General features: G+C 56.7%; 2 protein-coding genes across 4 annotated transcripts; one reads left to right on the forward strand and one right to left on the reverse strand.

Annotated features, from left to right (window-relative positions):
- Nucleotides 1-1,191: 1,191 nt before the first annotated feature.
- LOC310888131 (uncharacterized protein) lies at nt 1,192-10,972 on the reverse strand. Of its 3 annotated transcripts, XM_083814544.1 has the most exons (6): nt 10,082-10,972; nt 3,058-3,117; nt 2,888-2,952; nt 2,379-2,448; nt 2,162-2,208; nt 1,192-1,889 (listed from the first exon to the last, which is right to left on the reverse strand). In XM_083814544.1, exons 1-6 carry the CDS (start codon nt 10,607-10,609, stop codon nt 1,754-1,756), a joined length of 906 nt encoding a protein of 301 aa, XP_083670670.1. In that variant the 5' UTR covers nt 10,610-10,972; the 3' UTR covers nt 1,192-1,753. The 3 variants fall into 3 exon arrangements, 1 of the variants encoding a protein (XP_083670670.1); XR_014575830.1 differs by adding an exon at nt 3,302-3,450 and having other exon boundaries at nt 1,765-2,952; nt 10,082-10,187; XR_014575831.1 differs by lacking the exon at nt 10,082-10,972 and adding an exon at nt 3,302-3,660 and having other exon boundaries at nt 1,765-2,952.
- Nucleotides 3,525-4,801, forward strand: LOC310887906 (tubulin alpha-1A chain-like; the record flags this gene model as incomplete). Its single annotated transcript, XM_083814087.1, has 2 exons — nt 3,525-3,581; nt 3,626-4,801. The coding sequence occupies 2 exons, from the start codon at nt 3,525-3,527 to the stop codon at nt 4,523-4,525; spliced, it is 957 nt and encodes a 318-aa protein (XP_083670213.1). The 3' UTR covers nt 4,526-4,801.
- Nucleotides 10,973-12,574: the final 1,602 nt, after the last annotated feature.

Consider the following 12,574-nt stretch of genomic DNA (forward strand, 5'->3'; position numbering starts at 1 on the left):
AAAAGAGGGGGTTTAGAGAGTTATGCAACACATCCTTTCCAGGATTGGTCCCATCACTGGGGATCGGTCATTTTAGAATAGAATGGAATAGAATAGCTCGAGTCGGAAGGGATCTTCAAAGATCATCCAGTCCAACAGCTGAACCACTCCAGAGTTAACTAAAAGTTAAAGCTTATTATTGAGGGCATCATCCAAATGCCTCTCGAACACTGACAGGCATGGGGAGTTACCACCTCACCAGGAAGCCTGTGCCAGTGTTTGACCACCCTCATGGTAAGGCAGTTTTTCCTCAGGTACAGTCTGAACCTCTCCTTGCGCAGCTTTGTGCCATTCCCGTGCATCCTTTCGTCGGTTACCAGGGAGAAGAGATCGACACCTGCCTCTGCATTTCTCCTCCTCGGGAAGTTGTAGAAAGCAATGAGGTGGCCTCTTTGCCTTCTCTTCTCCAGCCTAGACAAGCCAGGTGACCTCAGCCTGTCCTCACAGGACGTGGCTTCCAGCCCTTTTGCCAGCTTTGTTGCCCTGCTCCGGACACTTTCAAGGACGTCCACATCCCTTTTGTGTTGTGGAGCCCAGAAGTGCACACAATACTCAAGGTGAGGCTGCACACGTACTAAATACAGCAAGAAAATTAATTATTAATTAATTAATTAAGATAATTAAATGCAGCAAGACAATTAACGGCTGGCTTTACTGGGTTGAATGCACTCCAGAATGCATTTTGCCCTCGTGGCTGCCAGGACTTGGCTGCTGGCTCACGCTGAGCCTGCTGTGGAGCTGCACCTCCAGAGCCCGTTCTGCTGAGCTGCTCTCTCCAGCCACTCGTCTCCCAGCCTGTGCTTGCATCCAGCATTACGCTGTCCCAGGGGCAGCACCTGGCATCTTCCGTTGTTGAACTTCATGCCGTTACTAATCTCCCAGTGTGCCAATCTGTCTAGATCCTTCTGCAAAGCCTCTCAGCCCTCCACGGAGTCAACGGTGCCTCCCAGTTTAGTGTCATTGGCAAACTTGCTGAGGACCCATTCCTCTCCTGCACCTAGATCTTTGATAAACATGTTGAAGGTAATTGGCCCCAGAACTGAGCCCTGGGGAAGACCGCTAGAGACTGGCCACCAGCCAGATGTAGCCCCACTCGCTAAGAAACTTGAGGTTGCGCGCCAAGAAACGTTTCCCGCATCGGGACAAGAGGTTCCCAGCAGGCCCAACAGACCTCTCATTCGTACAGCAGGCCAGCGTGTATGAGTTGTGCGCTCAGTAGTGCCCAGATAATGATGGGGTGTGCCAGGCCCCTGTGTGCACTGCACCCTGTAAGGCTGGGCTGACTTGTGGTCACACTGACTTCTGTTTGATGCCCTCTGCTAGCCCCACACACTGGTAAGCTGCCAAGCAGCCATTCAGCAGGCATATTTGGCTTTGCTCCATCACTGTTTTCAGCAATAAATCTATTGCTGCTTCTCTCTTAGGAGTGAAGCGCATCATTCCTTTTGCGACACATGGACGAGCACAGATTTCTGAGCTGGGATTCTTGTTGTTTTGTATCGCTCAGAATGGGGTGCATCAAATACCCAGCAGGCCACCAACTGCCCAGCAGCATCATGCAGTCAGCACCAGCCGTGCAGAATGTCTGCGCAGGCCCTTCCCCACTAATAAAAGACCACAGTTTATTGGTAGGGTTATTGATAAAGGGCCACAGTTTATTGGCAGGGTTAGAAGAGAAAGGGTCTTCCCTTTTCTTCAAGGTTCCCTTTTCTTTTCAAAGTTCATCTGGTGGATGGCTTCCAAGGGCAGATGCCAGCCCTGGAGGAAGGATCCAGTGGAGGATGTCCCTCTTCAGCAGGACCAGGATGAGGAAGGCGAGCTGCAGGCCGGCAAAGGACAGCACTAATCTCCTGCAGAACAGAAGAAGGTTCAGACAGAGCCAGGGATAAATTCATCCTCTTTAAACCCTGCCATGGGACCCCGTGCCATGCTGGGAGCAACATGTGCCGCTCAGGATTGGGGTGAGGAACCTGCCTATCCCCCTTGGCTCTGCTGTACTTTGAGGGCCACCCCCCACCTGCTTCCCCAACCCAGGAAACAAAGAAATGCTGAGGCAGTTTATCCTGGAGAGGTCAAAAGCTGCCTAATGCCTTGGGAGCCACGACCTGCGAGAGCAACTCACCGCAGCCAAGTACTGATTCTGTGCCTCCTTGACGCCAACTCTTCATCCTACAGGACAAGGCAAAGCAGGGCCACGTGTTAGGGCACGTGAGCCAGGGAAGGCGTTGGGGGCGCTCAGACCCCCTCCCTCGTTCCCACTGAGGTGAATGGCCCCATGTCCTCTGGGGCCAAGTCCAGACCCTCCCCCCGCAGGCCCACAGCAGGGGTATAGCTCCTACCAGCTGCGCAGCCACCATCTCCTGCATCCAGGTCTTGGGCGCCTCGGCCGCCTGCATCCTCTTCCCCCTGCTACAGACACCACAGAGTTTCTGGGCTGTGAGAAGAGACCTCGGCCAGGACCTCCCCCTTGACTGAGGTGGCCAGGAGGAGCTCAGGGTGCTGCCCAGCCTCTGCTGGAGCAGGGATGAGGCATCTCATTGTCCCAGCACCGCACAAACCCACACTCACCCCCTGCACCCTCTGCCTTCTCCGTGCCCCAGGTCTTGGGGGCGCGGGGGGCTCTGACAAGAGGCTGGGAGCTGCTCACAGTCGTGCAGCATTGCTAAAAGGAGTCAAGAGTTGCTCAGAGAAGCTTGGAGCTGCTTAGGAGAAGGCAAAGGGCTCTCCAGAGCAGCCATGAGGAGCTGAAAGGAGCCCCCAAACTGTCTGTGACACGGGTGCCTGGAAGCTGTACAGCTCCTCCCCGCCGTCTACCCCTGGTCGGGGTCAGGGCCCTGTCCCCACTCACCTGGCAGTTTGCGTTTTGAAAACCTCCCTTCTCTCCTGGAGGTTCTTAATCTCCTCCCTCAGAGCCTGGAGAAGCAAAGGATCAGGTTCTGAGACTACCCACACATGCTTGGACGGGGCTTCCCCCCCCCCCCAAACATGTTGATCTCCCCTCCCTCCTGCCCTCAGGACCTTGTTGATACTGGCTCTTTCAGCAACAGCCTCTTCCAGCTCTGCACGTCTCCGTTTGCACTGCAAAGCAACCGGGACAAATTGCACGGAGTCAGGGTGGGAAAGGGCATCCCCAGTCTATCCCCAGGGCTCTGCAAGGCCAGGCCAGAACCAGGGCAGCAAGCACTAAGGCATTCTGGGGATCGCACCACTCCCCAGCAGCTCTGCCCTGCCCCTGTTGGACTTCTGCCTCTGGGTTACAGACCTTTAGGAACTCCTCCAGCGCCGCTTCCACACCAGCCCTTGCCTGAGCGACCTGCGCCAAGACCTCCGCCATGTTCTCCAGGGACTCCTGTGCATGCTCCAGGGACCCCTTCGCACCCTCTGCCTCCATGGCTTCACCTGCACCTGCACCTGGGGGAGCAGCCCTCTTTGTACCCTTCGAGGCGGCCGTGTCACAATGACAACCATGGTGACACCATGGTGACATGGCCACTGCTGCCCACTGGGACATGGCTGCCACTGCTCTGGGGCTGGTGCCAGAAGTGAGCTGTGGAGGGACGCTTCCCAGCCCTCCATTAGCACCCAGGGCTGGGTCACTGCACCCATACCCCTACATCCACTTCCCCCTGGCCACCTATGCCTCTCGGTCGACTACGGCAAGAAGTCCAAGCTGGAGTTCTCCATCTACCCGGCCCCACAGGTCTCCACGGCCGTGGTGGAGCCCTACAACTCCATCCTCACCACCCACACCACGCTGGAGCACTCTGACTGCGCCTTCATGGTGGACAACGAGGCCATCTACGACATCTGCCGCAGGAACCTGGACATCGAGAGGCCCACCTACACCAACCTCAACAGGTTGATAGGCCAGATCGTGTCCTCCATCACGGCCTCCCTGCGCTTCGACGGGGCCCTGAATGTTGACCTGACCGAGTTCCAGACCAACTTGGTGCCGTACCCGCGCATCCACTTCCCCCTGGCCACCTATGCCCCCGTCATCTCGGCCAAGAAGGCTTACCACGAGCAGCTCTCGGTGGCCGAGATCACCAACGCCTGCTTCGAGCCGGCCAACCAGATGGTGAAGTGCGACCCGCGGCACGGCAAGTACATGGCGTGCTGCCTGCTGTACCGCGGGGACGTGGTGCCCAAGGACGTCAACGCCGCCATCGCCACCATCAAGACCAAGCGCAGCATCCAGTTTGCGGACTGGTGCCCGAGTGGTTTCAAGGTGGGCATCAACTGCCTGCCTCCCACGGTGGTGCCCGGGGGGGACCTGGCCAAGGTGCAGCGCGCCGTCTGCATGCTGAGCAACACCACGGCCATCGCCGAGGCCTGGGCCCGCCTGGACCACAAGTTCGACCTGATGTACGCCAAGCGTGCCTTTGTGCACTGGTACGTGGGCGAGGGCATGGAGGAGGGGGAGTTCTCGGAGGCGCGGGAGGACGTGGCCGCTGAGAGAGGGAGTTCAGAGAATCTTAGCAAATAGAGATAGAGCGCTGACAGTATTAAACTAGTGGATGCTGCTGAATGTCTTTGCTAACCATTTTGCATCGTGCAAATTAACTGAAGCAAGAAGCCTTGGGCCCCTTACCACGTTTAGTTCCTCATAAGAACGTGAAGTAATCTTAAGAAAGTGGCAGAAATTGGTCCTGCAGTTTGGACAAGAGCCAAGCAGCAACTGAGTCTGCGCAAAGACAAGAGGTCAGCTAGCGGTGGTGAGGAAGAGTCACCAACCTTCATCCCCACAACCCCTGGCGACCACTACCAGGAGACACTGCGCAAGCACAGATGGTAGGAGCTTGTGGAAATGACTTCTTGGATCTAATTTTAATATAAAGCGGGGACAGGTTATGCATATGGAGAGGCTTATTGTGAAACTTCAGGCACATGTAACGCTTTGTTGCATATAACCACGGCAAGTTGCCGCGTCGTGAGAGCACGACTCACGGCTTTGGTGAGACAACCCCCCGTGCTGCCCAGTTCCGAATAAACGTCCAGAGAAGGGCAACGAAGCTGGTGAGGGGTCTGGAGAACAAGTCTTATGAGGAGCGGCTGAGGGAGCTGGCATTGTTCAGCCTGGAAAAGAGGAGGCTCAGGGGCGACCGTATCGTGCTCTATAAGTACCTTAAAGGAGGCTGTAGTGAGGCGGGGGTTGGTCTATTCTCCCACGTGCCTGGGGACGGGACAAGGGGGAACGGACTAAAGTTGCGCCAGGGCAGGTTTCGGTTGGGTATTAATAAGAACTTATTTACCGAAAGGGTTGTTGGGCATCGGAATGGGCTGCCCAGGGAGGTGGTTGAGTCGCCGTCCCTGGAGGCCTTTAAAAGACGTTTAGATGTAGAGCTCGGTGACGTGGTTTAGTGGAGGACTTGTTAGTGTCCGGGTGATGGCGTCATAGAGGAGGGATGACGTCATATGACCTCGTTAACAACCCTTCTAGGGGTTGTTAACCCTCGTTAACAGCCCATGCTAATGGCTGTGTAATGCTGTATGTCATCACTACCACGCTTCCCCCACTAAAGGACAGACGTGGCCCAGACCCGTAAGCTGTGCCCGTGCCTGAGGCCTCACAGACACATTCTCGTTGCGCACCTGCGCGGGGGCTCCGTCTGCACTTGTTAACAACCCTTCACCTCCCTCCTCTGCACCCCTTGCGCTGAGGCTGTCGGGGTGTGTCCGGGCGGGCACGCACCATATAAGGTCATATGGCGTCATCCCTCCTTTATGACGTCATCCCTCCTTTATGACGTCATCACCCGGACACTATATAAGGCCGCGCTCGCCCAGGCCGGGCCAGTGGCAGAGGCGACCTCTGCTGCTGCGCGGTGCTGGGAGCCGGTGTCTGCTGAGGGCTCAGAGGCTGCTGTCCCTCAGAGGTCCAGGCCGTGCGATCGCTGGTGGCTATTGCTGGCAGCGTTTGGTGAACGTTCATCGTTCTCATCCCTTAAGCCATGATCCGGGGTGGTGTGGGCCAGGGGCCCGTGGCGCACAGTCACCCCTCATCCCGTCGGGGCCCAGCGCGACCCCCCAGCAGGCCTGTGCAGCAGGAGGAGCACAGGCAGGAGCTGGAGGCGCTGCGGGCCCAGCTGGAGGCCGAGCGTCTCCACTCGCAGGAGCTGCACCGCCGCTTTGCTGATGAAACCCGCCAGATAAAGAAGATGGCAGAGCAGGAGCGGCAGCTTCTGGCTGAGAAGCTACGCTCCAGATGGGAGCAGCAACGGGCACGGGAGCTGCAGCGGCTGTGGGAGCTGAGCCAGAAGCAGCGGGCAACAGAGATCCGTCAGCTGCTGCGTGAGAAGGAGGCCGAGTGGCGCCAGGCACAGGAGTTGCTCCAAGAGCAGCGGGACGACGCCGTCCGCCAGGCGCGGGACCTGCAGCAGGAGCTGGCCGAGGAGCTGGTGAGGCACGGCTGCAGCAGCAGCAGCGAGGCCCGCAGCAAGCTGCAGGAGGTCCACAGGCAGCTCCACTGGCGGAAGGACAGCAAGCAGACCGCCCGCATCGTAAGCCTCCAAAATGAACTGGAACTGCAGAGAAGGCTCTTCCAGCAGTACATCCTGGAGCAGGCTGAGGGGAGGCCGTCTGCCTCCCACAGCGAAGACAGGGCTGCGGCCTGGCACCGCCTGCAGACTCGCCTGGGCGCAGGGACCACCGGGACCTGCTCTTCGAAGAGCCCCGGTGCATCTGGTGCTGCTGGGGGAGGAGGGCAGCAGACAACCCACTCCAGCTTAAAAGCTCACCTCCAGGGAGAAGGGAAGAGCTGCGGGCGGGCGGTCACAGACGTGGGTGTTCAGGTGGCAGCGCAACAAGAGGCCTGCCCACCTGGCAGTGGAGACAGCCAGCTGCTGCAGGAGAAAGCTCATCTGCAGCATGCCCTGGAGGACCTGCAGAGGCAATGCGGTGTCCTTCAAGAGGAGACCCGCCTTCTGGGGAAGGAAAGCGCTCTGGAACTGGGGGAGGAGGTGGAGAGGCTCCAGCAGAAGACTAGTATGCTAGGCCTCCTTACCAAGCACCTGAAAGAAAACACCAGGCAACTGAAAGAGACCGACCTGAAATCTGGAAAGACTGCTGCAAAGACAGAGCAGGTCGACCAGCAGCAGAGAGGGGAATCGGAAACCGAGGCTGGGAAAAAACTTAGGCCTCACAGGAACCTGGATCAGGAACGCTCAAGACTGCAGCAAAGGTACGAGGAGCTGAAAGTGCGTCTGAGAGAGATGACAAATGAAAATGCCAGGCGCGCAGAAGAAAATTCTCAGCTCCGTGGGCAGAAGGAGCGGATAGACGAGGTTCGATCTGACAACGCTGCTCTGAAGGGGAAACTCGTGCAAGTGACAGAGCAGCGAAATTCTGCCATCGGAGAGGCCAAACGTCTTCAAACACGACTGCAAGATCTGGGTTGTGAACTGAAAGCCATGAGACAACTGGCAGGACGAAGGCAACAACAGGAGAACGACCTCGAGGAAACAAGGCGACTGCTGCAGAAGAAGAAAGAGGAAGTTGAGCATTTGCAGAGGGCTTGGGCAGAGCAAAGAAGGACACATGAGGAAGACACGCAAGCGTCTCAAGCGCAGCTGAGAGAATTAGAGAAAGAGAATCAGCACCAAAGTCAACAATGGGAGCTGCTCTCTCAGCAACTTGAGGAAGAAAAAAGAAAAGAATCCAACCGTGTCGGTTCAGGACTACCACAGGTGACATCTTCTCCCACAGCACAGGCCTATGCAGAGCAGTCCCATGACCTTTGCAACCGCGAAGACAGCTCTGATGTTTCTGAGGAGGCAACCAAGGTCCCGGCATCCCACACAAGCACCTGGACATCAGATGCCGCACACAACAGTCCTGGGTGCCGCCTTCTTTCAGACGAGGGCCCTGTGCATGGGAACGAAGAATCAGGAGCAGAGCATGTGTCCTTCATCCTGCAGTCCTCGGGAGAAGAATCGCTAAAACTTCGAAAATTTTTAGCTCGATACAGCTACGATCCTTTCGAGGGTCCTAATGAGCACCCCGAAGCAGAGCTTCCTCTGACTGCGGGAGAATACGTTTATGTCTATGGAGACATGGATGAAGACGGCTGGTTTGTGGGAGAGCTGACGGATGGCACGAGAGGATTTGTCCCCTCTAATTTGGTAGAAGAAGTTTCAGACGATGACCTGGTGACAACTGTGCCTCCAGAGCTACGTGATCTCCTGCAGGATAGCGATGATGAGCTGAGATCTTGCAGCAGGAGAGGAAGGAAGAAACGGAGGAATCGGAGGAATAAATAAAGATCTTGACCAAGGAATCTGTGTCCCCTGTGTCTCCCCCCCTTCTCCCTCCCCTTCCACAGCTTTTATTGCTGAGCGTGACGTTGCCGTATGGACTATCCCTTTGGTCTTTTTGGGTCAGCTGCCCTGGCAATGCCCCCTCCCCACCTCTTGCCCACAGCCAGCCGACTGGATTTGGGGCTGGGGGGTGGCAGAGGGAGGGCGCTGTGGGAGTCCTGATGCTGTGCCAGCACGGCTCAGCAGTAGACAAAACACATTGGTGCAATATCAAGTCAGTTCTAGCCAGAAGTACAGAGCATAGTGCTGCATGGGCTGCTGTGGGGAAGGTTGAGTCCATCCCAGGCAGACCCAGAACACCATACCCACCGTGGTGGGGATGGTATGACCAGGCAGGGTCTAGAGGGGTGGCTGGACCCCCACTGAAAAAGTCGTCGGGGGGCTGTGGAAAGGCTGCTCAGCCTGTAACTTGTGAAGCTTCTGCTCCCTGCTACGAGCTGCTTGGAAAGGCCCGGCTCTTTCAGAACCCACTTTCCCCTTTGGACCAACGGCCCAGGTGTGCTCGGGGCAGCGGTCTGTGCCAGCTGTGACGCATTTCACACCATTGCTGCTTCTGGAAGCCTGCTGCAGGCCCACCGTGCCTGCTGCCGCCATCGTTCACCCGGCTCTGCCACAAGCACCTTGTTTCTCCTCAGGTGTGGCCTCGAGTGAGCTGTCCCCTCCTGGCTGCCTGCAGGAGAGCTTCAGGGGCCTCAAAGAGAAGGCTCTGCTGGGCTCCGCTGTCACTTTGCCCTTTGGAACAAAAGCGCAAACCTGCGCTCCAGCACCGCCGTCGTGCAGCCATCTGGGAGCACAACCAACAGGCTCCCTGAGAATCCCCCGTGCCCCCCAGCGTGCCCCCCATTTTCACTCGCCTGTGCCCCCACTCCCATATGTCCCCCTTTCCCCTCACTATTTCAACTCCCATGTCCCCACCAGTAGTTTCCCAGTGAGCTACGTCCACGGGGCCTGAGGGAACCGGTGGACTTGCTAAGCCACTGGCCATCATACAGGAGAGGCTGTGGAAGTCTGTTTAAGTAGTTCCCACTGACTGGAGGAGAGGAAACATAGCCCCCATTCTACAAAGGGGAAAATGGAAGACCTGGGAGCTACAAGCCTTCCTCCCTTTGTGGGGGTGCAGAGCCTTCACCACCCTCAGGCGGGAGGCAGAGCTGAGGCAGGGCCGGGCTGGGTGGGGGGGGGCGCTCTGGAAGGTTCTGTGCTGTGGGGCGTGCTGGGGGGGGGCACTGGGAGGGGGTGTCCTTAAGGTCAGTGGTCATTAAGGTCCCCTCCAACCCAAAGCATTCTAGGATTCTGTTTCTAAAAACACCTCTTCTGTTCCATCCCAGTAATAATAAACAGCACAAGCAGAAATCAGCTCTGCCAGCCTGGGGTGTCCCCATGCATTCAGGTCGTCCTCATCCCCCCCACACTCACGCTACAGCCTGCCCCATGGGAGGCCAAGGGGAGATGTTTCCCCTGCAGTTGCAGCTCTCCAGCAAAGGCCCTGGACTGAATGGAACAGGCGGTGCTGGAGCTACACCGGGGGTGCTTGGAGGGCTTGTAGGCACAGTAAAAGATGCATTTCAAACAGCCCAGCTGGGCCCTGCTCGTGTCCCGCAGCCCGAAGGAGATGCCAGCACGGACGCGCTTTGAACCAGGGCATTTACTGGGGTACTGTGTGTTACTGGCATTTACTGTGGGGTACTGAACCGGACTGTGCGGTGGGGCCTGACAAGTGTCCCTACCTTGTGTTGACCTACAGAAGACGGAGGAACTGGCGAGGAGAAGAGGTGCCTTTTCCTGGCTGTGGTGAGTGTCCCCTCAGGTGCCCTGTGCCCACCCAGGTTCCCCTGCAGCGACTGGGATGGCCAGGACGCCTGCTGCGGCGTGTTTGCCCAATGCCGAGGTGTCTTCCTGGGCTTGTGGAGGCTCACGTCCAAGCCTGTCCGAATGAGCAATGAGAAATGCCTGGAGGGGCAGCCTGTGGGGCTCCCAGAACAGCCCCCTCTGGCATGGGTGCGGGATGCGTCCAGCCTGCCCTTTTTCCAGCTCTTTTTCTGCCCCACAGGACATTCTGCCTGATCTTCCTGTGCGTGGAGCTGGCCGTCGCTTTCATGCTGGGTGTCGCGGTGCTCTACGCCTCCTATTACGACCGGGAGTTCTTCTACCACCTGCTGCTTCAAGTGCTGCCAGAAGACATCTTCACTGACCTGGCACACTTCCTTGAAGAGACCCTGTCTCTGGTCAGTGAGGGCGTGCCGCCCCACTGACATCTCCTCTAAATAAAACCGAGGCTGCTCTACCCAGTTCCTCTGTGCCTGTGCAAGAAAGGGAACTGACCAGGAAAAAAACAAGTACTGAGTCCCTCTACAGATAGGTAGGAGAAACTTCACGTTTGCAGGGCCCCGTCCTCCCAGGGGACTTCAAGCACCATCTGTGTGCTGGAGGGATAACACCGCAAGACATCAGCAATCCGGGAGGGTCCTGGGGTGCGCTGATGGCAGCTTCCTCACCTGCCTGCTATCCCGAGCAGTGGATATGTATGGGGTGAGCAGCCCCTCACCCCAATGCTGAGCGGGGGCTGCTGTTCCCAGCATGGTATAGAGTCTAGGGAAGGGTTTAAAGAAGATGGTAGGAACAAGTCAGGACTGAACTGGTCCTCACAGCTCCTTGCGCTTTGAACCAGGGCATTTAGTGGGGTAAATCCAGGTATGGGGGGCAGTGACCCACCCCTGGGTGCTAATGGAGGGCTGGGAAGCGTCCCTCCACAACTCACTTCTGGCACCAGCCCCAGAGCAGTGACAGCCATGTCCCAGTGGGCAGCAGCACTGAATCCCAGCTCAGAAATCTGTGCTCGTCCATGTGTCGCAAAAGGAATGATGCGCTTCACTCCTAAGAGAGAAGCAGCAATAGATTTATTGCTGAAAACAGTGATGGAGCAAAGCCAAATATGCCTGCTGAATGGCTGCTTGGCAGCTTACCAGTGTGTGGGGCTAGCAGAGGGCATCAAACAGACCTCAGTGTGACCACAAGTCAGCCCAGCCTTACAGGGTGCAGTGCACACAGGGGCCTGGCACACCCCATCATTATCTGGGCACTACTGAGCGCACAACTCATACACGCTGGCCTGCTGTACGAATGAGAGGTCTGTTGGGCCTGCTGGGAACCTCTTGTCCCGATGCGGGAAACGTTTCTTGGCGCGCAACCTCAAGTTTCTTAGCGAGTGGGGCTACATCTGGCTGGTGGCCAGTCTCTAGCGGTCTTCCCCAGGGCTCAGTTCTGGGGCCAATTACCTTCAACATGTTTATCAAAGATCTAGGTGCAGGAGAGGAATGGGTCCTCAGCAGGTTTGCCAATGACACTAAACTGGGAGGCACCGTTGACTCCGTGGAGGGCTGAGAGGCTTTGCAGAAGGATCTAGACAGATTGGCACACTGGGAGATTAGTAACGGCATGAAGTTCAACAACGGAAGATGCCAGGTGCTGCCCCTGGGACAGCGTAATGCTGGATGCAAGCACAGGCTGGGAGACGAGTGGCTGGAGAGAGCAGCTCAGCAGAAAGGGCTCTGGAGGTGCAGCTCCACAGCAGGCTCAGCGTGAGCCAGCAGCCAAGTCCTGGCAGCCACGAGGGCAAAATGCATTCTGGAGTGCATTCAACCCAGTAAAGCCAGCCGTTAATTGTCTTGCTGCATTTAATTATCTTAATTAATTAATTAATAATTAATTTTCTTGCTGTATTTAGTACGTGTGCAGCCTCACCTTGAGTATTGTGTGCACTTCTGGGCTCCACAACACAAAAGGGATGTGGACGTCCTTGAAAGTGTCCGGAGCAGGGCAACAAAGCTGGCAAAAGGGCTGGAAGCCACGTCCTGTGAGGACAGGCTGAGGTCACCTGGCTTGTCTAGGCTGGAGAAGAGAAGGCAAAGAGGCCACCTCATTGCTTTCTACAACTTCCCGAGGAGGAGAAATGCAGAGGCAGGTGTCGATCTCTTCTCCCTGGTAACCGATGAAAGGATGCACGGGAATGGCACAAAGCTGCGCAAGGAGAGGTTCAGACGGTACCTGAGGAAAAACTGCCTTACCATGAGGGTGGTCAAACACTGGCACAGGCTTCCTGGTGAGGTGGTAACTCCCCATGCCTGTCAGTGTTCGAGAGGCATTTGGATGATGCCCTCAATAATAAGCTTTAACTTTTAGTTAACTCTGGAGTGGTTCAGCTGTTGGACTGGATGATCTTT

This window comes from Anser anser (genome assembly GCF_964211835.1).
Source record: "Anser anser genome assembly, chromosome: 30".
Classification (NCBI taxonomy): domain Eukaryota; kingdom Metazoa; phylum Chordata; class Aves; order Anseriformes; family Anatidae; genus Anser; species Anser anser.

What these genes read in the sequence shown, in the direction of transcription:
- LOC310888131 (XM_083814544.1), bottom strand. Translation starts at nt 10,609, where the DNA reads ATGTCAGTGGGGCGGCACGCCCTCACTGACCAGAGACAGGGTCTCTTC. An exon ending in CTTCTGTAGGTCAACACAAG is followed by an intron (nt 3,118 to 10,081) that starts GTAGGGACACTT and finishes GTTGCTTTGCAG; the next exon opens with TGCAAACGGAGACGTGCAGA. An exon ending in TTCAAAACGCAAACTGCCAG is followed by an intron (nt 2,449 to 2,887) that starts GTGAGTGGGGAC and finishes TGGTGTCTGTAG; the next exon opens with CAGGGGGAAGAGGATGCAGG.